The 27068-nt window shown below is 41.1% G+C and overlaps 1 protein-coding gene across 3 annotated transcripts in view; it reads left to right on the forward strand.

Annotated features, from left to right (window-relative positions):
• Positions 1-27068, forward strand: part of plppr1 (phospholipid phosphatase related 1) — an 87222-nt gene that overhangs the window by 33165 nt on the left and 26989 nt on the right. For all 3 annotated transcript variants that reach the window (XM_033647773.2, XM_078161908.1, XM_078161907.1), the window contains one exon: positions 24709-24897. In XM_033647773.2, coding sequence (XP_033503664.1) covers positions 24709-24897 — 189 coding nt within the window. The remainder of the gene's footprint in view (positions 1-24708; positions 24898-27068) is intronic.

The following is a 27068-nucleotide window of genomic DNA, read 5'->3' on the forward strand; positions in this document are numbered from 1 at the left end:
GCAGACACATTTCAAGCACCGTCCTCCTATAAAATGTCTTCTTTTTTTTTTTTTAAATGGTGACACAATTAATCATCGCAAAGTGCTTCATCTTCTATAGAAAGTCCTGTTGGACAGCCTGTCGTCATTGTACAGCAATTTGCTCATTTGCAGCTTTCAAGTGTCTTGGCTGGCGCTCAGCGTGAAATGCTCAGTTGGACATTGCTAATCATGGCTGTGCAATTTGTTTAATTAGGATGTGTAACTAGATGGGGGCTATTGAGTAACTGATTGGATCGTATATAGACAGTTAAAGGGACGATCACAATAGTTGTTTTTTTCTGTAGGCCAAAATGAAGCCTTTTTTAATTCACTTGCTATAAGAACAAAGATGCCTCTATAACCTCTAGAATCTGTGACCTACTGTGGATTTAGAGAGGTTCCTAGTTGAGCAGCATGTCCGCCTGTTGAGCCCTGTCAATCAGCATGAGCGACAAGTGAATTTTTAATGCCTAATTAGAAACCAGTTTGCCATCTCTTTTCCATGGATGTGACACCCTGCATTTCTTCTCTCTATGTGCCTGCTCGCCAAAAATTTGTTCTGCCCTCCATAAAGGGCCATCCACACCTAGAACAGCAACTATAACAATAACTATAAATGTTATTTTCAAAATTGTTTTAACTTAAATGGCTGAGTCAATGACAGTCCTTCCATCCATCTGTTTCCAACTGCTTATCTGGTTGGGGTCGTGGGGGCAGCAGGCCAAGCAAAGCACCCCAGACGTCCCTCTCCCCAGCAACGCTTTCCAGCTCCTCCTGGGGGACCCCAAGGCGTTCCCAGGCCAGATGAGAAATGAAATCTCTCTAGTGTGTTCTGTTTCTGCCTCTGGGCCTCCTAGCAGTTGGATGTACCCAGAACACCTCTATCAGGTGGCGGCCAGGTGGCATCCTGATCAGGTACCCGAACCACCTCAACTGATCCCTTTCAATGCGAAGGAGTAGCAGCTCTACTCCGAGCTCGCTCCAGATGTCTAAGCTCCTTACCCTATCTCTAAGGCTGAGCCCAGCCACCCCACCGAGGAAACTCATTTTGGCCGCTTGTATCCGTGATCTCATTCTTTCCGTCACTACCCAGAGCTCATGGCTATAGGTGAGGGTTGGGACATAGATGGACCGTAAATCGAAAGCTTTGCCTTGAAGCTCAGCTCCCTCTTCACCACGAAGGTACGGCACAGCGCCCTCATCACAGCAGCAGCCTCACTTAACCGCTGATCCACATCATGCTCCATTCTACCCTCACTCGTTAACAAGACCCAGAGATACAAGAACTCCCTTACTTGGGGTAGTTACTCTCTCTCAACCTGGAGGGTACAAACAACTGTTTTCCGGCTGTGGTAATGACATTGCTGGGATCGCATTTGGAGGGATTTGATGAACGATAAGGACACTGACAGCCAAACAAAATCCATCTGAATTCACAGGGCGACACAGCTTGAGTGTGCAGCGTGTGCTTTCTGCCACTGTGTACGGAATATTACCATTCATCTGTGTGGATGCTCACATTGTTACTGTTAATATAGTTGTAGTTATTGTTCTTGGTGTGGACGGCCCTTTTAAGAATAGCAAAGTCAGTGCTATGGATATAATTTGGAGTGTGTTGTTCAAGATAAGCTAATGATGTTAAATGGAACATGGTGCTGTAATAATATTGTTGCACCAAACACAGACACATGGACAGAACAAGGGACCTGTTGTTTGAATAGAGATTAAATATATTAAATAAAATGTCAGAAGATGTTATATTCTATTTGACACTAAGACAAAGTCGTGCATGCTGGCATTTCACTGGTGTGCTGTGACGTAACTCCTCAACTCCCTCCAACTCCCGTCGCCCCCTGGTCATTGGCGATCTCAAGTAACCATGAGTGGATTATATGAAAATAGAAACAAGTGCCTAATCCTATTAAGTGATTTTTATGTTGCTGACAGTATCCCCAGTTCACATCAAGGTGGTAAACTCTGTGTTCAGGATGTTTATACAGTAGTGCTGGAAATATGGAAAATTGCCCTTCCAGCTGACCTTACTGGTGATGTTTCTTACAACTAGAAACTGGACCTAAGTCTGAAAGCTTCTAGTTCTGGTAAGACTACAAACCATCAGGGGAAAAGAGGTTGGTTTAAATCCCAACCAATCAACCAACCAACCAACCAACCAACCAACCAACCAACCAACCAAAACAAGGTATATTCCTCTCATTTGGTATTTGCATCATTCCTATAAGAATAGTAGCATGACATTGAGTTACTATGGGCTGTCAGACTGCGAAACGTTGTCACTGTTCATGATGAAACCATCAGCTAATCAGATTGATGATCAGATTTTGTGTTAAAAATCAGTTTGGAACACTTTACTGTCACCATAGCAACGTGTGCATCCCCATCGCCCATAGCCCGACCAGAGTGAAGCAAATTAGCAGGCAGCTGTTATTGGTTATTGATGAGTCTCCAGCAGGGTTTTGCTGTCTGATGAGAAAATTAAAATCATTACAAGTCCCAGTAATGGTTTTTATGTAACTGAATCACATCAATTGGTATCACTTCAGAGGATGAAGGAAAAAGAAATGTTGAAGGTGTCATCAACAACGCCTTATAGGATTAGAAAATATCTCCCTCTTAACCTCTACAATAAACATTATGAGTACAGATGTGCCTTCTCACCCCCAGTTTGTCATATTTACTTGTATCAGTTGTTCTCAGCTCAGGATGTAAACTCCAAACTGACAGGTTCAGTTCAGATCTGTTGAAGGGACAATCCACCAACTTCACACATCAGGTTCAGTGTACTTGTCACAAAGAGTGTGTATACAGATGTATAAAACATCCTGTGTCTCTGTCGGAACCTTTCAAAGCTCTGAAAAATAACCTTGATGACACCGTTAAGTAATCTCAGCTCTGGCTGGTCGAGGACAGTTTCCTTGCGGAAAGCCTGTGTGACATTGTGCTTGAAGGACATGAGTTTTTCAAAGACAGGGACGGTCTTAAGAAACATGCATAATGGGAATTGTAGGTTCCATTGTGCTGGCTCGACCCATACTTGAGATTCAAAGTCAGGATACCTTGGCCTATGTTTCAATTTAGATTTCCTTTTTAGTTTGTCTCTTGAAAGTTTGCCAACTTTATGGGAGTGTTTAACTCAGTTGCAGAAGTTTCACTTTGATCTGGTTGAAATCAAGATTAATCTCATTATATAATGACGAAAACTCTGCCTGTGGGTGTGTCTGTGTGACTGTTCCACGTTTTTCTCCTCACTGGCTTGGTCAATCCATGTGAAATTTGGCACAGAGGTAGAGGGTCATGGGAGGATGCGAATGAAGCAATATTACATCAATTGGCCAAAGGGGGGCGCTATAGCAACCGATTGAAATGGCAGACTTTGAATGGGCATATCTCATGCCCCGTATGTCGTAGAGACATGAAACTTTGCACAGAGATGCCTCTCCTCATGAGGAACAAATTTGCCTCAAGAACCCATAACTTCCGGTTATATAGATTTTGAATTTTGAAAAAATTTTGAATTTTTTGAAAAACACTTAAAATCGATCTCTTCCTAGGAAGTTTGACCGATCTGCATGAAACTTGGTGAACATAATCTAGGGACCAATATCTAAAGTTCCCTCTTGGCAAAAGTTGGAAAACTTACTGAAACTGAGCTTCTATAAGGCAATGAATATTGCAGAGGGCGTGGCTCATCACATAAAGGTGTATAACATCTCAAGGGTTTCACCGACCACCACTGGAGGGCATCCCCCAGGTGTGATAAGTAGTTGGTTCCATAGCCTAGGTCTATTATGAGGAGCCCGACCCGTCTGACTTGGGTCTGGGCGGGTTCAGGCTCGGGCAGAGAATCTAAGCTCTATCTTAAATACCCATAGTGCTGCTAGAGCCAGTCATGTGACATGCCACACCTGTAGCCCATATTCATAAAAAAGGTAGACCAAGAAAACCCCAATATCATACCAAAGCTACTTTTAAAAAAATACCAGCATGTGCACATTTTAAATCACACACACACACACACACACACACACACACACACACACACATATACATATACAGTACAGGCCAAAAGTTTGGACACACCTTCTCATTCAATGCGTTTTCTTTATTTTCATGACTATTTACATTGTAGATTCTCACTGAAGGCATCAAAACTATGAATGAACACATGTGGAGTTATGTACTTAACAAAAAAAGGTGAAATAACTGAAAACATGTTTTATATTCTAGTTTCTTCAAAATAGCCACCCTTTGCTCTGATTACTGCTTTGCACACTCTTGGCATTCTCTCCATGAGCTTCAAGAGGTAGTCACCTGAAATGGTTTTCCAACAGTCTTGAAGGAGTTCCCAGAGGTGTTTAGCACTTGTTGGCCCCTTTGCCTTCACTCTGCGGTCCAGCTCACCCCAAACCATCTCGATTGGGTTCAGGTCCGGTGACTGTGGAGGCCAGGTCATCTGCCGCAGCACTCCATCACTCTCCTTCTTGGTCAAATAGCCCTTACACAGCCTGGAGGTGTGTTTGGGGTCATTGTCCTGTTGAAAAATAAATGATCGTCCAACTAAACGCAAACCGGATGGGATGGCATGTCGCTGCAGGATGCTGTGGTAGCCATGCTGGTTCAGTGTGCCTTCAATTTTGAATAAATCCCCAACAGTGTCACCAGCAAAACACCCCCACACCATCACACCTCCTCCTCCATGCTTCACAGTGGGAACCAGGCATGTGGAATCCATCCGTTCACCTTTTCTGCGTCTCACAAAGACACGGCGGTTGGAACCAAAGATCTCAAATTTGGACTCATCAGACCAAAGCACAGATTTCCACTGGTCTAATGTCCATTCCTTGTGTTTCTTGGCCCAAACAAATCTCTTCTGCTTGTTGCCTCTCCTTAGCAGTGGTTTCCTAGCAGCTATTTGACCATGAAGGCCTGATTGGCGCAGTCTCCTCTTAACAGTTGTTCTAGAGATGGGTCTGCTGCTAGAACTCTGTGTGGCATTCATCTGGTCTCTGATCTGAGCTGCTGTTAACTTGCCATTTCTGAGGCTGGTGACTCGGATGAACTTATCCTCAGAAGCAGAGGTGACTCTTGGTCTTCCTTTCCTGGGTCGGTCCTCATGTGTGCCAGTTTGGTTGTAGCGCTTGATGGTTTTTGCGACTCCACTTGGGGACACATTTAAAGTTTTTGCAATTTTCCGGACTGACTGACCTTCATTTCTTAAAGTAATGATGGCCACTCGTTTTTCTTTAGTTAGCTGATTGGTTCTTGCCATAATATGAATTTTAACAGTTGTCCAATAGGGCTGTCGGCTGTGTATTAACCTGACTTCTGCACAACACAACTGATGGTCCCAACCCCATTGATAAAGCAAGAAATTCCACTAATTAACCCTGATAAGGCACACCTGTGAAGTGGAAACCATTTCAGGTGACTACCTCTTGAAGCTCATGGAGAGAATGCCAAGAGTGTGCAAAGCAGTAATCAGAGCAAAGGGTGGCTATTTTGAAGAAACTAGAATATAAAACATGTTTTCAGTTATTTCACCTTTTTTTGTTAAGTACATAACTCCACATGTGTTCATTCATAGTTTTGATGCCTTCAGTGAGAATCTACAATGTAAATAGTCATGAAAATAAAGAAAACGCATTGAATGAGAAGGTGTGTCCAAACTTTTGGCCTGTACTGTATATATAAAAATAAATAATATCACTAAATTATCTAGTTAAATGGCAGTTAAACTAGGGCTGGGTGATATGTCCTGAAAATTATATCATGATATTTTAAGGCTGTATCTTGATACACGATATATATCTCGATATTTTTAAATCTCAAAAGCACGTCATTAATGTTAGGACAGGGAGACAAAATCAAATGTAACAATATTTCTGACCAAATACTCTCTCTGAGGCAAAAAAAGTTGTCAGGATGACTATTTTTTTCCCCAAAATATTGACACAATGAGATTTTTGAATAATAATCATCAACAATGTGGATATAATGACCAAGTGGGTGAAGGCAAATGTTAAAACAAATAAAAAAGTCTGGGAAGTTGACGAATTTAGATCACTTTACTAGATTTCAGCCTTTAAAACGAGTGAAAAAACACCATTTATGCCACATCACAATTCAACAATATCCAAAATCTTAGACGATCTATAGTCTGATATCTAAATAACAATATAATGTCTTCATACTGCCCAGCAATAAGTCATACACAAGTCAAAAAACACATACAGAAATCATGTACTCCCAATAGTTAGTATTACCACAAGGAATTTTGGGTCATTGCAACAATGTCATGGCACCCATTGCCACTCAGCCCTGTGCTGTTAAAGTTCATAATCACATCATGAAAATGTTGATTTTATTACACAGTCTATTGGCATTCAGGATCTTTATGAGCACAAAATCTCAATATCCAAAATATGCATCACATCATGTATATTTTCTCCACGCTGCAGCAGAGCACAGGCAGACTGCTCCTGAGAGAGACACTGTAACAGCCCATTGAGTAGCAAGCTTTCTTTAATTTTCACGACTCTATTTCACTCACTCCCCCTCTTCTTCACGGACAGCTCTCAGAGGCACCATCCACCTCCCTGTCTCACTCTTCCTGTCCCTGCTTTCGCTGTCTCTCCCTCTTTGATGTCTCTGTCACATCCTCACAGCCTCATTTCTCTCTCGCCCCTCCTCCCTCCCCTCATCTCTTCCCATTTCTCACGTTGTCACAGGGAGCTCTTCCTTCCCTTCACCTTCTTCATCCTCCTCTGTGTCGCTCCATCTCGCTGCCCCTCGCTCTTTTCCTTCTCCTTTGTTTCATCTTCTCTTTTTTTTTTGGCTCTCTTTTTTTTTTTTTTCCTACTTGTCTGCATTGGTCTTCATAGCTTAGCGCCACTAAAGGGTGTAAGCTTCTTGTGAAGATTGATGCACTGTTAATCTTGCAGTCAAGTATTTTATATAGTATAGTATTTTTTGGCTGTCTTTCTCTTACTCACCCTGCCTGTCACGAACAGAGGAAGGCAGAGGGACAGTTGCGTCACGTGACCGAAACAAAGCGTCCTGATTGGAGCAGCTCCAGTGCCAGAGGCGGTGTGACAGGGAGGATGCTTATTTAGGGTGATTTGTTTATTCAGTCATGTAACTTGTTGCTTTTCTGTTACCTCAAGATTGTTGTTGCCGTTTGCTCTCACTGTGGAGCGAAGACAAAACAGGCCTGTGAGATGAAAGGGAATAGAAATAAGAATAGGATGGAGTGCAACAGGAAGATGGGACACGAGGGAGGAGATGGGAGAGATGAGCTGGGGAGGATGAGGAAAGTACAATCGTGGGAAGGAAGTGAAAGGTTGCAAAAATTATGAGAAATTAATTAAAAAGGCAGAGCAGTGGAGGTGAGCAGTGAAGAATGAGGATAGAACAGATATATCCTGTACCTCCCCCTGGATGAGATTATGTAATACACAGCGCCCCAGGCTTTCACTCAGCTAACTAGGACCACTTAGACTTCTCAGGTTCTGTGTACAGAAATGCAAGCGAGGGCCTTGTGAATCCTTTTCCAAAAACACCACCCGCACCAGGCTGTGAGGGAATGAATCTCTTGACTACCATTTGTGAAAATTTCCCACCGTCAACCTCAGAAGATGATCTCTTTCTTTCATCTCACTCAATCTCCTCCACCAGTGTGGTGTAATAATGTTCTGGGCTGTCATTATTTCAAAAAACAAAAACCCCATCCCCGCGGGCAGAGATTGTTTTGATGTCGCTCAGTCTCTCTCTTGGCTGTGCTGACGCAATATGATTTTTTTAACTTGAGGGATTCTAAAACAGGGCTTTTATCTGGGGAATCGCATGTTAAATTCAGTTTTGGAACAGCACACAGCCTAATTAAACCTGCTAGTTTTGATTACGTTTGGACAGGAGAGATGCCTGCAATCTGCGATGCCTGTAGTTGGGAGGTTTTGACACCAGGACGGTGGGGGATGACAGGTAGATAGTCATTTATGTATGGTGCAGCCCACAAAATGTGACTGAAATCAAATATAAAAGCATATGTAATGGAGCTGCAACGATTATTTGATTGGTTGTTAAGTAGCAAATTAATTGGCAACTAATTTGATTACTGATGAATCAGTTTAAGTAATTTTTTAAGAGAAAAAAAAAAAATTGTAACAATAATTAAAATAAAATACAATATAGGTAAATTGATAAATAAATAAATAAATAAATAAATAGATAAGTAAAATAAAAATAAATAAATAAAATGAAATAAAAATGAAAATGTAAATAAATAAATAAATGAAATAATTTTGCAAAATAGTATTCCAGCTTTAAATGTGAATATTTTTTGGTTTACTTTTCCCTCTGAGATAGTAAACTGAATATATTTGGATTGTAGACAAAACATTTGAGGACGTCATCTCGGGCAGCATATTTTTTTTTTTTTTTTACAATTTTTTGACATTTTATAGACTAAACAACTAATCTATCAATGAAGAAAACAATCTACTATAACAAATAATTGTTAGTTGCAGCCTTAATTTGTGACTTGGATCGTTAACTCATTGTTTCATGTGTTTTATTTTTACTGCTCACACTGGCACTATGCAACACTGTGGAGGAGACTCAGGAGCAGCAGTCTCTTTAGAGAGTTTTAATGGCTAAAGTCAAGCAAACATGGACAGGCAGGAGGAACAACAAACAGCGGGCAGGCTGAGGTCAACAATCCAAAAAGGTCAGGCAGTGAGGCGGAGGTACACGGCTATGCAAAAACCTTGTTTTGAAAACAAGAGCAAAAAGTCACAAACAGGTCACAGGAACAAGATTTGAGCAAGTGGCTTGAGAGCTCGGTGGGAACACAAGACAATCTAGCAACAGCCAGAGGGAGACTGAGGCTAAAATAGGGTTGGCTTGATTGCACCGTGATTGTTTGCAGGTGATCACTCAGGCAGAGAGCAGCTCCTGAAGGACACACCCATACACAAAAGAGCTATGAGAGAGCAGGAGCACCAGGCCGGGCTGTGAACAGGGATACTATCCAACTGGTATGAATTTGTGTATGGGCGTACGTCCCACAGGGGGACTCAGAGTAACAGCTGTCAGCCTGAAAACATCCACTGTGGAACAACATAATAAGTGTCACTTCTCTTTTAATGCGCTGACTGAAGTTATTAAAATTTAAAAGCATACCATGCAGGAAGTGCCGGTTACTGTCAGACTAACATTCAGACTTCTTCCTTTACTGCTTGTATGTGCACTGCAACCTTTTATTGTAGGAACGTTCTATTTGTTGTCGCCTAATGGAAGTCGATACTTTAGCAAGCTAACTAAGCAAACTGCAGGCACCTACCTGTCCAACAGAAAACAGGCCAACTCCACGTCTTCATCCCCATCCTCTTCTTCAGGGCTTGCCAGTGACAGTGAAAGCCAACCCCAGATTCATGCTTGTTTTGGAATGAGCTTTGTCTACTTGTCCTTTGGCCTCGCTATTAGGGCTGCCCCCGACCAAGGATTTTCCTAGTCGAACAATAGTCGTCATTTAGGGCCACTAGTCGACTAGTCGCCCGCATGTTTATGATATTAGATGAATTATTAAATGATATATTTTGGGCGGGGCAACACAATGGTTTGAGTTGAAGGTTTGAGAAAGAATAGTATCAGTAACATTGTTAATAGTGTGCTACATTACAGAGAAATACAAAACCGTACTAATGAACCTTCATTAATATAGGCCTATATTTTATCTACAAGTGCACGTCACACACTGAGCGAGCCGCCTGTTAATGACGCTGTCAGCAAAGCAGTAATGATTGTGCTAAGTGGCTAATGGACATGTAGCTGCTTCCATGTTTCAGATGATACATCATGTTTGTAGTCGACCAATGAAGATGAGTTTACATATCACCTTGGGTTCATCCTTCACCTTCTCAAAATGATCCCACACTTTGGATTTCCTGCCCGACACGTTATTAACTAGCCTGTGGAATAACCGCAGGTACCAGCCCTGGAAATTAACCTGACTCCTGTGTGACTGCTGAGTGTGGCCACCTCCTGTGTCTGTGCTTTCAAATTAAATTCCCACATGATCCAGTCATATAGGTTTTGATTTATTTTGATAAGGGGCAGCTCCTAATAGAGTTTCACGTTTGTTTGTTTTTCCTGCAACTAAGTCGACCAGAAAGGTCATTAGTTGGCAAGATTTCATTGGTCGCTAATGTTTGGTCGACTATAAGGGGGCAGTCTCACTTGCTATATTTACATCTTGGATATGTGCTGCCTATAGTCTGGCGCCTGGTTGTTACCTTTTTATAAAGTCCATACATGTCCCAGCCACAGCAAAATAAGTAAATACAGGCAGAGGGCAAGATAGCTACAGATGGGTCATAAGCAATGATTACTTTAGTGTGAGTCTATACATTGTTTTTTTTAGGAAAATCCTGCATAGAATACCTTTAAAGGGATAGTGCACCCAAAATTGAAAATTCACCCATTATCTACTCACCCTCATGCCGCGGTAGGCTCAGGTGAAGTTTTAGAGTCCTCACAACACTTGCAGAGATCCAAGGGGGGAGGGGGTAGCAACACAACTCCACCTATGGAGGCTTACGGCGCCCTAGATTCAAATGTCCAAAAACACATAATTGAAACCACAAAATATCTCCATACTGCTCGTCTGTACTGATCCAAGTGTCCTGAAGCCCGGACTTAAAAAGTTTTTTGGAAAAACGTAATTTGAACTCTGTTTTTAGCCTCATTGTAGCCTGCAGCTCTAACTGCCTCTCTGTATACCGTGTTCACATGTGCGCGCTTTTCCAAACAACTTTTTATGTCGGAGCTTCAGGACACTTGTATCACTACGGAAAAGCAGTATGGAAATATTTTGTGGCTTCAATTATGTGTTTTTGGACGTTTGAATCTGGGGCTCCATAAGCCTCCATTAGGTGGAGTTGTGTTGCTACCTCCTCTCCCCTTGGATCTCCACAAGTGTTGTGAGGACTCTAAAACTGCACCTGAGCCTCCATCGGCATGAGGGTGAGTAGATAATGGGTGAATTTTCATTTTTGGGTGCACTATCCCTTTAAGACTAAAAGCCTAACTAACCTATTTTTATCTGCAGTTATGCAGATGATCTAATACTCTAATCTAAATTCAGCAGTGGGATTTCTATGAGTTTAGAAAATAGATAATATGATGATCTTGACTCAACAAAATTTATTTTGAATTAAACTTCACCTGAGAATGAAAATATTGTCCTCATCAAAAAAAACTGCTATATTACAATCTTTAGAACTAGTAAGATTAAATCCAATAGGAGACAGGTGACCTTTATAGGAAATGAATAGTAGATAGCATAAGACCCACAAAATATAAATACACTGCATGTGGGGCAGGACGAAAAACAGACATAAAAGCCTTTGTAATCTGACCCTCAATAGACATATCCCGAATGGTAAAAGATGCTATACGTAACATATTAATAAGCCTGGGTCAAGAGATGCACGTCTTTGTTATACCTGGGAATTTTGATTTAAGCTTTTAAACACAGTGGTTTGTCATTTCTTCTCCATAAAGATACCTTTTCTGACTTGATTTGGGGCCCAGACTCAAGTTAAACAGCTGACTCTTCATCATTACATCCCAGCTTTTTGAATACGTGTTCGAAAAAAACAGAAGCAAGCAGCTGTCTTCTTTGTCACTTAAAGACAAGTTTGACAACACAAGTGTAGCATCACGGCCTAAATCCAGGCAAGCCAGACTAAGATGCCCATTTCTGTCAGTCTCTTTTTCCAGTCTACTAACGCAACATGACAGTGAAATGAAAATCTAGGACTTGGCGTAGGATTTATATAACGTTTTCCTGGTTGTTTTCAGGGTGTGAGGGAGGAGATGGGCGGTGGGACTGACAGTAAAAAGATTCTGGAGTGAAGGAGACGGAAGGAGGGAAGAGACTGGGAACGCATGGGAGGGATGGGTAAAAATTAAATTAGGTTTGGAATTTTATTATGGTGAAATTCACTGTTTAGAAAGTAATTACAAACATTTAACAAAGTAATGTTGCAAAGTGGTTCCAAATATGCCAAAAAGCAAACATATTTTAATTCAGTCGTATAATGAGAACTTATAAGAGACATTATTGTTTTAAAGTGAGATTACTTTCACTCAGCATTGGCCACTGTGGTCAGAGGTTAACGCTGAAACATAGTTAAACAGTACCATAAGTGTCAGCAGACTCAGTCACTAATATTAGTCATATAGCAGTGGCTATAGTTTGTTAATAGCTAACTTTAGGTAATATTAGGCTACATTAGGCTTTATTATAGGCTACTGGTTATATCAGACCAAGTAAGGCTGGAGCAGCAAAAACTTTGAGTGCATTTCTTCTCTCAAAAGTAATATTGTCTCGCTTGTAACCTGAATTAATTCATATTTATGGAAGCTTTAGGGCAGTGCAACAAACTGAATACACACATTGACGTAAGACTATCAAAGCTGATAAAGGGAATGTTTTAGCAAAAAATTGGAACAGTATTTAGCCGACACATCCAGGGGAACCCTGAAGATATGGGGTCTCACCTGGAAGGGCGTAGTTTTGCAGGACACATCAGCACATGCTTTTGCAAGCTCCATGACCATGCCGTCTCAGTCCTTGATCTGATTGCACGCTAACACTTTAGACCAGTGGTTTCCAACTGGTCCAGCCACAGGGTCCAGATTTCTCCTTAGTCATTAGTTCAAGGTCCACACAGTTTAATACATTCAGTGGCGTACTTGCGTTTTGGCCATGCCATCGAGCTAGTTTGCTGTCTTTGTCAAGTAGCAGTCTGATATTCCATCACTCTATAGCAGGAAACAACACTTCAAAATAAAAGCTCTGTGCCAGAAATTCAGTGTACTTAAAAATTAAGTGTGGTTTTTTTTTTACAAACTTGACATGTTTGCGAGTCACTTGAGGTCCATTCAGAATGGACCAACAACCCTGTTTTGGAATGCAACCAACCAGTTGGGAACCACTGCTGTATCCACCTTATTTTCAAACACGGAAGTAAATAGTGATCAACTTCCGTTTTTTTGTGCGTGACTTCCGGTCAGCCGCTTTCCCTCATGCTTTCCCTTACCGGAGCTAACGGTGCAAGCTAATTTTTTTTCAATTTTCAGTTGTTTATGTTAGTCAATCAGTTAGTTAGTTAGTTAGTTAGTCTGTGTATTTTGTATAGATAACTGTGCCCACGTTTCCGTTATAACGGAAATTTATTCCCTCTAAACGCGAATAAATCGCACGTCAATCATAAACTATGAACCAAAAAAGCACAATCTATCCCGAGTGAGACAAACTGCTTGATCCCCATCTCCAGTGTACCAGCAGAGAACCTGCAGAACCGAATCAGCAAAAAAACACACCGGGCTACACAGCCTCTCTACGTGAGCAGCTGAAGCTGCGGCTCGCATCCTCGACACACAGACACACAGGCGGTGCTTCTGCATGCCAGCCACACGTGTGCGCAACTGTGAGAAATAAATATGTGAGGTGTACGCTGCTTTTCTATCTTTTTTCCCCTTTTCTTTCTTTCTTTCTTTCTTTCTGTCAGCGACATACACTCCTAACACAGGAGGGGTTGTTTTAGTTGACTGAGTTGATCGTTAAGTCATAGTGATGCGCGGATCGGCTCTGATAGCACCTGAATCAGCATATACGCATCAACCATCCAGCCATTACAACATGATTGAGCTAGCAAAGCAGTTTTGTGTTGCTATGTGTGGTATTTATTCAGTTTTGGGAAATCACAATGTCTAGAAAGCATCAGTGGCTGCAGCTGACAGGGACAGCTAACGTTAACACTAGCAGCAAAGCTAACATCAGGATCGTCATCCGTTAAAAGCCTCCCGTTGTCGGATACGACATGAAACTACTCCAGTTAGCTCAATCATGTTGTAACTAAGACATCCGCTGGAGAAAATATTTTTTTCACGGGCCACTTTGTGAGTTTAGTGCGTTATTACAGACATGGCTAACAGCTAACAGCTAACGGTTAGCCCAGCTAATCTACGATAACCATGTTATTAATTACACACAGAAAAAATACTAATGTTTGTTCAGTCATTGTGTTTATAGACTTTACAGTCTATAACTCTTAGTCTAAACGGTGATATAGTGACGTGAAAAATGTGATATATACATATATATAGCTAAACTCAGCAAGGTAAACAACAAGGCGATTCCCATTTACACAGTGGTAAGAGTGCTGGACCGGAAGTGTCGCACAAAAAAATGGAAGCTGGCTGCGTTCTGTTTTGCCTCCGTGTTTCCGTGAAAAATAAGGTGGATAGGATAACCTGGGTGCATCTTTGTTAATATGCAGAACAAAAATTCAGATTTATTTTGGTTTGATGAAAATGAGAAGTTAGAATGAGTAACAAAGTGTGGGCTAGTTTATTTGTAAAACTTGTTAAATTAAGCATACTAGACTGAATAATACATGATACAAGTATATTTGTATATTTGGCCTGCTACCTACTTATAGGCTACATGGTAACTGATAGTCTGCCTTGTAAGCCCATCGGGGCAGGGCCTCTAACGTTATTGATGCCAGATATAGTCTCTATATACAGACTCTATATTCAGTGAATGTAGAGTTTGTAGGCAATCCTCGGAGATCTTGCCTCCGGAAGAAGAGCAGAAGAGCCCTGGTTTCCGGTTGTAGGCTGTTTGTAGTCCACGTGATATTGACCAGTCACGTTTGAGCCGGCTGCAGTTGTTGCCAGGTTAAACGGTCCGTGCGGTGAACTAACGAGGTGGAACATAATTGCCGTCACTGCAAACTCTGAATCCATCGCAATGGTTCAGCATATTTACTTAAACGAAAGTCGGTAACAGAAATTCGCCTCCTCTGCCCAAATCAAACCAGAATGCCAAAAAATCGCGGGTCTGCCCCCAGAGGCTGTATCACTATCCGCCGGAAGTCAGACGCCGAATACAGCCGATGGGTTCTGAGAATGTGCCAGATACTACATATGAGTAGATTTTTGTTGTTGGACATAATTTAGTCCATCTAAATGTCAATGTATTTTAGCCCTATTTAGTTTAGTATTTTCACGTAAAGCGTTACAGTGGTCAATTTGAGAATTTTTCAGCAGTCAGGTAAAAGTCATTTGAATATCTGCAGAGAAGTATGTTATTCATGCTTGCAGTCGTGCCAGCAGTACAAGGAGCAAAAACCTCAGTGTATTTTCATAAATCGATGATCACAAAAAAATCATCTCTGTTTAAAGTTACAGTTACACTGGAGGTCTCCTGTCGGTTTGATCTTGGGGTTGAGGAAAGGATTAGGTTAATAAACAACATTTTAAGTTGCTAGAATGTGACGAGACAACCCAACAGGAGCTGTTGAGTATATGCATCAGGCACACAGCACTCTGTATGAAAGTGTACGCCACTGTCCCTGGGTGACACCCAGTCACACATCCAGCAGACACAGTGCAGGATTAGTGTCTATTTGAAGTCATGTTTCTGTCCACCTGATGAATGTAAGTTAAATAGTCACTCTCCTAGAGCTCTATTTTGGTCTCCATCAACTCCTGATCGAAGTATCGGCTTCTTTCGCTGCTAAATGTTCCACTGTGTTCACCAGATAGTTTCTAACTTTTCCTGCATTTGGTGTTACGTAGAGTACAGTGGAATTGTTTGACCTTATTTGCTGAAAACAGCTTCCTGGTGCTGCTGAGAGCAGAGAATATGAACCAGTCACCAGAGTGTCAGAATCAGGTGATGATTCTCTGTGTGAACCCTTTGCAGCCATCTGATTCAGTTTTAATCCTAACATATTTATGAGAACAGTTTAAAGGTTGAGAAAGAGTCAGAGATTTGACTTTGTTAGAGGCCTAGAGGTAATTGATTTGTAGTGGTGGCAGTAGGTGATCCTTGTCCACTCCTCTGAAGTGATATACTTACCCAAAAGGCACTGGGAAATGTAGCGCGTTAACACTCAGCAGAGGTGGCTGCACCAAAATGCCCTACCAGAGTCCTGGGTAAAAGGGAGAAGGATAATGGCGTGCTGCAGTATCTTTGTATAGCCATTTTACGACAGCCAGTCTCGTCAGTCTGCCCTTCACACAGCTAATGCAGCATGACGCCGGCTGGAGAGTGAATATAATAGAGCCACAAGTTATGCTTTACAGAGAAAGGGACACTTGTCCAGGTGTAGAACTGTCACAGAAAAGCCAGCTCATAAAAAAATGATAGAAATGGCTGCCGGCCTCCAGGGATTACACTGCACCACTATTCTCATTTCAGTAGTGTTGGCCAGAGGTGGAAGAAAAAGCCAGATCTTTTACTTAAATAAAAGGTAGCAATGTCACAGTGGCAGTATCCATTTATAGTACTCAAAGTAAAAGTACTCATTATGCAGAATGTCCCATGTACAGAATAATAGATATCAAATTATTGGATTATAATTATGATTGATGTGTTGCTGTTTGTAAAGGTGGGGCTAATTACTGCTTGAGAGATTAATCCATTATAATGCATCGTAATTAATTAGCTGATTATATTTTGTATTAAAGGAATACTTCACCTCCCAAATGATCATTTGTATATCAGTTCCTCACCTTGTGTTATGTTATGGCTGAACAAAGCACTCCAGACGTCCCTCTCCCCAGCAACGCTTTCCAGCTCCTCCTGGGGGACCCCGAGGTCTTCCCAGGCCAGATGAGATATGTAATCCCTCCAGCATGTTCTGGATCTGCCCCGGGGCCTCCTACCAGTCGGACGTGCCCAGAACACCTCTCACGGGAGGCGCCCAGGAGGCATCCTGATCAGATGCCCGAACCACCTCAACTGACCCCTTTCGATGCAAATGAGCAGCAGCTCTACTCCGAGCTCCTTGCCCTATCTCTAAAACTGATATCGGCCACTTGTATTCGCAGTCTCATTCTTTCGGTCACTAACCAGAGCCATGACCACAGGTGAGGGTTGGGACGTAGATGGACCAGTAAATTGAAAGCTTCGCCTTCCGGCTCAACTCCCTCTTCACCAAGATGGTCCGGCAAAGTGCCCGCGTCACTGCAGACGCTGATACATCTCACACTCCATTCTGCCCTCACTCATGAACAAGACCCAGAGAAACTCCCTTGATATCTATATCAAAACATCTGTTTACAAACTCTCACACAACATGTGCAATATCAGCTAAGTGTCAGTATTTCCCAAACACATGCATTCTTGCTAAAAACCTTGATATTTGAAAATTATCTGAAAGTAAAAGCCTATCAATGGTCTCTTTAAAGCCAGACTCCATTGAAAAAAATAGTAATTTCACCTGGCTGAATGATGTCACTGCTGGTCTATCTCCACCTTAATCATTTTGTTTGTTTGAGTTGTTGTGTGATGTTGTTTTTTTTTACGGTTAGTTTGGATTCACCAAAGTCACACAATAGCACTAACAATCTACTGATTGATGTGGTGGCAGCCCAGCAGCTCCCCTGACCAGAGAGGTAAAATTACTCTTCTTGTCAATGGAGTCTGGCTTTGAAGAGAGCATTGATAAGTTTCAATTTTTTCAGTTCCCTGTTGGAAAGGGCTGTCTGTTTGGGAAGCACTGAGCATATGACTGGATAAAGGAGACTTGGATTATACTGCTCGAGTTGTGTTAGAGTTTGTGAATGAATGTTTTGATGTAGTTTTGCTGTTGTTAAATGCGGCCCCCAATGACGTCAATTCATCAAGAATTCTGTCAGTTTTTGGTTTCTTCATTCATCATGGAGGCGTGCTAGAAAACCTTTTATTCCCCCACAAATTCAACATAACATGAGCTGAGTAATGGATATACAAATGATAATTTTGGACATATGGTATTACTTTAACCCTCTGGAGTCCACGGACGTGCCGGTGCGTCCAAATCACGAGACCAATTTAAGATGACATAGCAGCAAGACGCGAGTCTGCGTTTCAACTTGTGTCAAAAGTGCGAACCTCAAACTACCAATTTTAAATTGTGTTGATAGGCCAAGTAAAACCAGGCTTATGATAAATAATTTATGCCATGCTTTATCCTGAATATTGTCGTCATGTTCGGTGCGCGCTTGGTGCAAGAACAAACGGTAAAAACGGGCTATTCTAACGAAAGTGCTCGCAAGCAGAAAGTGCTTGACACCCCCTTTCCTATTGGTGGTGTTTTTTGTGTGATTTTAGGTCCAGTGTGTTAATACAGTATGTCAAAATGAAAAATAACTGTAAAGTCACATAGGTGAGGTTGTGCTGAAAAAAAAAAGACACCAAAGCAAGGTAAACGGTTTTTAAGGTGAAATTTAAAGGTACAATCAAAAGTAGTCAAAAATGGTCAATTATACCCATGACCACAAAGGGTTAATGAACACTATCTGCAAAGTAACTAGTAAGTAAAAAAGTAGACAGTGCAATGAAAAGTACAATATTTGCCTCTTAAATGTGGTGGACTAGAAGTAAAAAGTAGCTTAAGAAATACTCAAGTAAAGTATAAGTACCTCAAAATTGTATTTAAATACAGTAATTGAGTAAATTAATTACATGTCAATGACAAAAACCAAGTGAGGTCTGCTACAGACTGCAGGACAGACAAGAGGAGAGGAGAGTAAGATCAGGCTGAACAAGCCGAAATTGCTTGTCTCTCGTGGCCTGTTTTGGTAATTTGCCACAGCCCGATGACTCTCATCATGTCTAATAGCTCACTGCTTGTTTACGGCTCTCTATGATTTATAGTGTGGAGAAGCAGAAGGAGGCGGGGTGAGTGATAGAGGAAATATGAGTATTATAGAGCTCTAGAAGAGCGAGCATTATTGGGATGAATGTAGGAGGGAAGAAATGGTTCAAGGGCATCTCGATCTTCCCGACAAGCTGATTGCTTTGCACCAACAATCTTTACTTTCCAGGCTGCCACTGAACCCAGCCCGGTGGATGAATACAAATGTGGTTGTGATTGAGCTTGAGGCATGCTTTGGTCTTTTTTTCAAATGCAAATAAGGTGAAGGTCAAATAAAATGAAATCACAGTAATAATAAAGTTCAACAAGTGTACTCTGGTGTGCAGCGCTCTTATTAATCTGTCCAAGCCTTTTCAGGTATTTCCTTGTAAACCTGACATCCTTTGGTATGTGATCCCACAAGGTATTAGCATGGCATTTCTGCAAGCAGAGGAATTTACATATTTTCAGAGGAGGCCTATGAATAATGTTTTAGCCGATTACCCCGCTGAAACGTGTTTGTGGAACAACATGAAATCTTGAAATTACCCCGTATCTGTCTGCCTCTGTGATGCGGATGCTGTTTAGCGACAAGCTGCTTAAAGATCAAGGAGCAAGAGGATTTGTTTTTGTACAATTTGAAAACTCGTGTTCATCTAGGTGGCTTTACTTTGCTGTTTGCCTTTAGTTAACCATGATGAGGCGAGTTATGTTGTGCAGCCGAGTGTTATGGTCCCGCAAACCAGTAGTTGTTGGTGCATGTGAAGTGTGTAAAAATGTTCTCCACTGCAGGGTACCTTTGTCATAACAGGAGAAAGCAGAAAAATATTGTTAACTAGCTTAGTGTTATTCAGAAAGTTGGCACAGAGAGACTGATTAAGCACACGCCGCAAACACAGATACACACACATAACACACACACACCTGGACATCTCGACACGGCCATCTGTCACAAGTGTAGATCTGCCAACATTTCTCTCCTCTCCTCTGTAATCACAGTCGCGTTCTTGCCTTCGCTGTCTGAACCTCACAGACCATATTGTCCAGTCTGGTTCAAACACTCTCCATATTTTTCAGTGGATAAAATTGTGTTGCATTAAACAAAAGCTAGGTCTGGTCGACTGATTTGATCGGACAGGATATATTGCTGAGTCAGTGAAACACCTTTGATGTGTCTTTTTCATGCATTTGTTCATTCAACCGTTATTTATTCCAATTTAATAAAGAAGTTATGAATGAAGGCATGCTGCCATTTGAGGCTTTATCAATAAATAGAAATAAATGCTTATCACATCTTACTCTAAGGGTGCTTTCAGACCTAGAGCTGTCTTGCTTTGGTCCGAATCAATGTATACTTTTGTTACAAAGTTGCATAATTGCCTAGAGTTGGTTCGTGTTCTCACGGCAGCATTTACAAGTGGACCAGATAAAATGCCTTGTGTGAGAAAGCTGCTCTTGATTGGTCAGAATTTCCATGTGGGAAAAATCCAGGAAGTAAACAAAACGTTGAAGAAGAGTACACTTGCAAGATAAATGTGACACTTTCTAATGTCACAATGGAGGGACAACTACGCAGGTTGATTTTAGCGCTGCTCATCATGGACTATATTGCTGTCATTGTTCATTTTAGTCAAACCATACAGTTTGAAAACGAGGTGCGGCTCCAACTAGAAAACAATGTTTTGATGCATTGGATGTGCTGAATGTGCATATTAAGGCAGTACAGGAGGAGGTGCACATTAATAATCCTCCAGGACTGTAACATGCTCATGTTTAACCCAAACAATGTGTCATGTGACTGCAGTTGGTTCAGATCCAGGTCGGAACACGTTCTCACCACAAACGAACCGCACCAGAGTTAATTTGTAACCAGACTGACACCACCTCGTCAAGAAGGTCTCAGTCCGGTTGTTTTGGTGCGCACCCTACTGCTATTGCTGTGTTCACACCTGCTCAAACGAACCGCACTTAGGGGGCAAGTGAACTTGAGTTCCATTGAGATGAACCAAACAGGGCAGGTGTGAAAGCATGCTTAGTATTGGCCACCAAACCTTTTCATACATGATGCAATGATAAGTAGAGGTATGGTTACTGGTAATAAATCTTAGGGTGGAGTGATAAACTGGATCTAGGAGTTCTAGCATGTATATAGATAACATCACTGTAATCCAAGACAGACAAGAAGACACCCTCAATTATTCCTTTCCTACTGAGCATAGTAAAGTTGTGGTTCATGCAGTGATCATCTGTTATCATCGGTTCAACAAGTCAACAAAGGGTCAGTTTTAAAAAGGAGGCTTTTCTCAAAAGTCAGATTTGATTTACTTGATAAATGAACATTTCTAACATTTCTGGATACCCTGCAAAGACTTAAAACTTAAAAATGAGCCGTAAATGTTACTGTAACAACCATCTTGGCCTCAGCCCTGGTCTGTACTCCAAAACAGTTGGAGACACAGCTTGTGAAGTGTGATCTCAGTTAGTAGTCATCAAGCTCATCCGTGAGCTGACTGACACTAAAGTTAAGGGAGCTGTAAACGACCTTAACAACATCGATGTAGCAGCAAACCACTATTTGCTAAAGATATAGTTGCAGTTAAACTTGCCAGAGAGAAAAGAACACTCCTGCTGTACTCAAAGATTCCTCAGCTTCATGCTTCACTTCTCTGTAGAGCTTGGGTATGACTGTGTCGGTGAGAAAACATAGGTGATAGACTGTTATTTTCTTCACTCTCTCAGAGTTGGATGGTAGTTTGGTCAAGCTATGTGTGTCCAGTGTTGGTTGTCTTTTCAGTGGAGCGGGGTTAGCGTTAGCTTGGCCGTCATTGCCTAACGCTATCTTTGGATGGTGGAGTAGAAGGTGAGCCCTTATGGTCGTAGTATCCCCAGGGTATTTTATTCTCACACGACACTACTTGCAAATCGCATGTGTCATATCCAAGTCCGTCTTTCCTTCTGTGTTAAAAAAATCCAAAATAAGTCCAGACGTTTGATTTAAATGCCGAAAGAGCAATTCTGATTTTTTTCTCTGTTGCCTCCATCTTTGCTTTGATGAACTTCCTGCCAAATGCCCCTGACTGAGACCGCTAAACTAAGCTCTTAACAGGAGCTGCCCACAATCAATTGATGTCAGGCAAATCAATCACCCACTACTTAATCAGTGCATAAGTCACACACTACCTAACGCACTAATTCCCTACTGCTCGTGTGTATGTGTGTTCTAATAATTCTAATGAAAAATAAGACGATCTGGATCTGTGAGCGTTTGGTTGCTAAGAAGACGTTTAAGAGTGGGTCAGCTCGATGTTACAACTCCTTCTTAGTGAAAGATCTTCTTAAAGGGATAGTTCAACATTTTGGCAAATTTGCTTATTGCTGTAATCCCTATAGTCATATGGGTAGGTACATTACCTTTAATTGTCACTTCCTGCTGTTTTGAGATCGGTGGGGCAGAGCTGCCTGCTGCTCAGCGCACAAAACGGAGGTGAACGGTACAGCCCCCTCTCTCCCTCAAAACTAATCAAATACACCATGAAATCTAAATATGTTGTAAATGAATTTAAAACATACATTTTAAGGTCAAGAAAGTCATACTTTGTGGTTAAACTGTTGAGATATAAGCTTTTTAATTAGAAAGACTCAAGAGTACACAGGAGGAGGTGACGTCATAGCTTTCGCTCGCTTCCTGCAGCTTGGCCTCCCCGCTGAAATTCCACTGTTTTATGATTAATCGATTTATGATTGAAGATGTCTGTGTGTTTTGTGCCAGGTTGCAGTCACTCCAAGCTGCAGGAAGCGAGCGAAAGCTATGACGTCATATACGCGACGGCCTCCTGTGTAGTTTTTCTAATTACGTTTTTTTCAAAAGCTTATATCTCAACAGTTTTACCACAAAGTATGACTTTCTTGACCTTAAAATTTATGTTTTAAATTCATTAACGACATATTTGGATTTCATGTCACAACTCAAATGGGACCAAAAGATAATATTTCTCTCCTCATTCACTGCCATTCATATTGTTTCTAAGGTCCCATGAGCTTCACTGGAAGGGCCGTGACTTCGGCACTCTATAGGGATTACGACAATATCCCTTTAAGCTAAGTGCGAATCTGGGAAACGTGTTTTTCTTTCATGGGAGGTTTAAGAGCGTTCTTAAGAGGCTCTTAGTGCTAAGATCTTCTTAACTGGATCTGGGAAACGCGGCCAATGTATTTAACAAAATATTGAATCTTGGTATCTGTGTATCGATACAATATCGCAACGCAAAATATCGCAATACTATGCTGTATCGATTTTCTCCCTCAACCCTGTCTTCTACACAAAATAAGTCAATATCGGTTAGCACTGAAATTCATATAAAAGTCTTGTTGCTGTGGTTGGAATGAATCTGCTTTAAAAGTTGAACTTTTTTTTTTTCCTGATGTGTAACATGACAAAATATCATCAGTGGTTGCTGAAATGTTGTGGGTAGAAGTGCAGAATTCCCAGTGCACTCACTAGTGGGACAAAGGGAGGTAAATATTTTATGGATATAAAGCTAGAAACAACAGATCGCTTAGGAATATTTAATAAAAAATGGAGTCCCAAAGCACCGATTCCTTCATGTGACCCAGAATTTGTTGCTTGTTGTATGTCTTTATTATTTTAAATCACACTGTTAAATGATCTTGCCTTATACAAAATGTTGTCTGTGATATCTCAATGAAATGTGTAACTTCTTGCGCAAACTTTGATGCACACAGTGTTTTCACAAACACAGTCACAATCAGTGTCCTAGTTGGCTCAAGATGTTTAATTATTAAAACGGTCCCAGTAGATTATAGAATAAAAGAGTCCTCGTATTGTACACAAAACAACCTAAGATGTGATTTGTCCTCCTTTTGAAGCAGGACTGATCCTTGCGTGGTAGTGTAGTGACACCTGGTGTTGGAGAGGGGGTATTACAAGTTCCATGTTTCAAGAATCAGGAAGCATTCATCACTTCTGTTATGTTTTAATACATAAAAATGTTTAGAGTTTTTCAGCAAGCAAATGTGAAAGGATTGTCAGGCAAGACAGCTTTTAACATGTTTACAAGTTTTTTTATTTTTAATAATCTCATACCGTATTGATTCTGTTCTGTGTCACACTACACATTTCTGGTGTGATCATATAAAGCTGAGTAGCTCCTCTAATGTTAGTTTCACATGACTAAGGTCTACATTTACTGGCAGCCCCCTTCCCTGACTAAGAAATCCCACTCATTCCAGTTCCTGTGAAATTACAGGGCCTTTCTTCGATCTGGCTGCCGCTCCAGCTTTAAAATAAAGACAAACACACTCATTACTTTGCTTTGATATTAAAACCGGAGCACACTGCCAGCGTGTTGGCTAAATTGGCGGCAGCATCGGCACATTAGTGGCTGAATGACACAAATGCAGATGACTAAGGATACCATATATATCTCTTATAAAAAAAAAAAAGAAAAAAAAAAGAAAGACTGCCTGGAGCCAATTCTGGAAAGAGAGCGAAAAGAGGCCAGAGACAAAAGATGATGTTAGAGGGATAAAAGGATGAGGGGGTGAGGGAGGAGAGGAGGTGGTAAGTGATGGTGGAGCTGCTGGTGGTGGTGGTGGTGGTGGTGGTGGTGATGGTGGCGGGGGGGCTGGTGCACGACGAGCTAGCATGAGACACAGAGAGAGAGAGAGAGAGAGGAGAGGAGATGGTTTTAGAGGATTTATGCGGTTGTTTTGTATTTAAAAACCTGTTAGACACGTCACAGCTGAGAGAGGAGCGGAGTGATGTTCAGGGATCAGCCACGAAGCAACTCGTTTGAGAAAATCGACTTTTTTAAACGCTGAAACTGAATCAGCCTTCAGTGCCTCTGGATATACAACTAACAAGTCCCCCTTTTCTTCTTCTTCTCCTCTTCTTTTCCAACTTTCTGTACTCTTTCTCCATCTCGCTCCGACTATGTTCTTCTTCCAGCTCGTCATCATGTCCGGCACGGTGTTGTTGGCCTACTACATGGAGTGCACGGACCTGTTCAGCGTGCATGTGCAGGGTTTCTTCTGCAACGACGCTGAGCTGATGAAGCCGTACCCCGGCACAGAGGAGTCCAGCTTCATCCCCCCTCTCATCCTGTACTGCGTCGTGGCGGCTGCTCCCACAGCTATAGTGAGTAACAAAACATTTTATGTGTGTTTTACTGCAGCGTTTAAAACCCGGAGAACACATGCTAGAGTGTAAACAACAATAATCAGATGTGGCATGGATGTGATTTTATGCAGAGTCTGTTCACTGCCCCCGTTTGTTTCTTTTATAAACTAGAACAACAAAAAATATATGCTGCTTACTTATGTTGACATGACCTACCTTTGTGACAGTGGCTGTATGTGCACATACGTTACTTCAGTGTTGAGTTATATAAGTTATATTTGATAAGTAGGCCATCTATGCTGAGTACAAATATGCTATGCATCATATCCATCTGTCATCCTGCAGTTGTCCCTGTAGCCTCAGTAAATTCCACTTTCACAACCAGAATATGGCACAAAATGTCACAGCCAACTGCCCGACTGACGACCGTTCTCATATATTTTTATGGGTCACCTGATAAGTTTGGTAGTGATTTCACACACTGAACTTTTGCCCCTCCGTTTTGAACTTTACACAGCATCTCTTAAACTTGTTATTTGCTGTTTGGCACCACACAACATCACACCAAGTGTAAAGTCATGCTGTACCAGTGCAGTGTGCTGCATGTGGGCTGCATATGACAAACAAACATTTTCTTGGACTACGATGTGATTTCTGAAAAGAGGTTTTCAGCCATACAGGCCATAGAGTAGCTCCTGATAACTGGGAGGTAAGTGTTTCACCACTCATCACGATTCTTTGAGTTCAGCTGACTGAAAGGGACACCCATGCATCAGTGAAACTTTTCAGCATCAGTGGGAAGTACAGTAGAGTTTGACTCAGTGGCTGGAAGTACAGTGTAGCTGATGTCACTCTGTCCTTTCTAAGGCTGCAGCTAATGATTATTGTCATTTTTTGATCATACTAATTGTCAAATTAAATTGAATTGTTGTATGTAACTATGTATACTAGTGATGGCCAGATGAAGCCTCATGAAGCATTTTCTTTATTTTCTGAGCCCACTAGATGGCGCTTTTTGTTCAACAAAAGGTTTAAAACACACTGAATTGCCATTCTTTGAGACTCTCTCTTTAAACCAAGAGTGCCATCTAGTGGGCTCAGAAAATAAAGAAAATGCTTCATGAGGCCATCACTAATATATACATGTAGGAAATTGTGCAAATAATTTAAGTTAATAGAAGAATATTGAAAGAGGGGTAGAAACATATAAGTTTTACTTCTACCTACTCCTTTTCAAACATTTCTGTTTTTGTTTTTTGCTGTCACAACATTGTTTTAAACTTTGGTTAGAAATAAAGTCATTCATTTTGTCAGTCATTTTCTGGATTAATCGATCAGTTGTTTAGTGTATAAAATAGGGCTGCAACTAACAGTCATTTTCGACTAATCTGTCAATTATTTTTTCGATTAGTCGACTAGTCATTTCATTGAAAAACATGTTCAAATGTTGAAAAATGTCGGTCTGTTTCTCCCAAACCCCAAAATTATGTCATCTAATGTCTTGTTTCGTACTCACGCCAAAGGGTTTTAGTTCACTGTCATGGGAGAGTGTGTAAAGCTGCCTCAAACTGATAATCACACTGATTAGTGGACTACTAAAATAGTCACCGATTATTTTAAAAGTCGACTAATCGTTGCAGCCCTAGTATAAAATGTCATAAAATGTTGAAAAGTCCAAAATGACATCCTCAAATGTTATCTTCTGATCACAACCCAAAGATATTCTTGCTAAGTGTAATGGAGGGGTAAAGAAACCAGAAAATATTCACATTTTAGAAGCTGAAATTAGAGAAGTTTGATTTTTTTTCTTCAAAAAATTACTCAGACTGAATAATTGATCAGCAAATTAGTTGGCAATCAATTTTCGTTCCAGCTCCAGTCCATTTACAGCTGTTGTTGAATTAAAAAAACAAATAAAAACTGCATATAGCATACAAATTAAGCAAATTTTGAATATGTAGTGGATTCACATTGGAAATAGGACAAAATAAAATACACTCAAACCAGACAGTATCTATAAATATGGTTGACTTTTGGGTGTGCTGTTGATAGACACTATTCTGTCCACTAAATGGAGGAACTAGCCAAAGCTAGGATGAATATGAATTGATAGATGGTGGTGAAAACAGCCTCAGAAAAAAACAGTCTTAGATCTTAAGAAAGACATCGCCTCTTCGAAATCGAATTGT

This window comes from Epinephelus lanceolatus, chromosome 19, assembly GCF_041903045.1.
Source record: "Epinephelus lanceolatus isolate andai-2023 chromosome 19, ASM4190304v1, whole genome shotgun sequence".
NCBI classification, from domain to species: Eukaryota; Metazoa; Chordata; class Actinopteri; order Perciformes; family Serranidae; genus Epinephelus; species Epinephelus lanceolatus.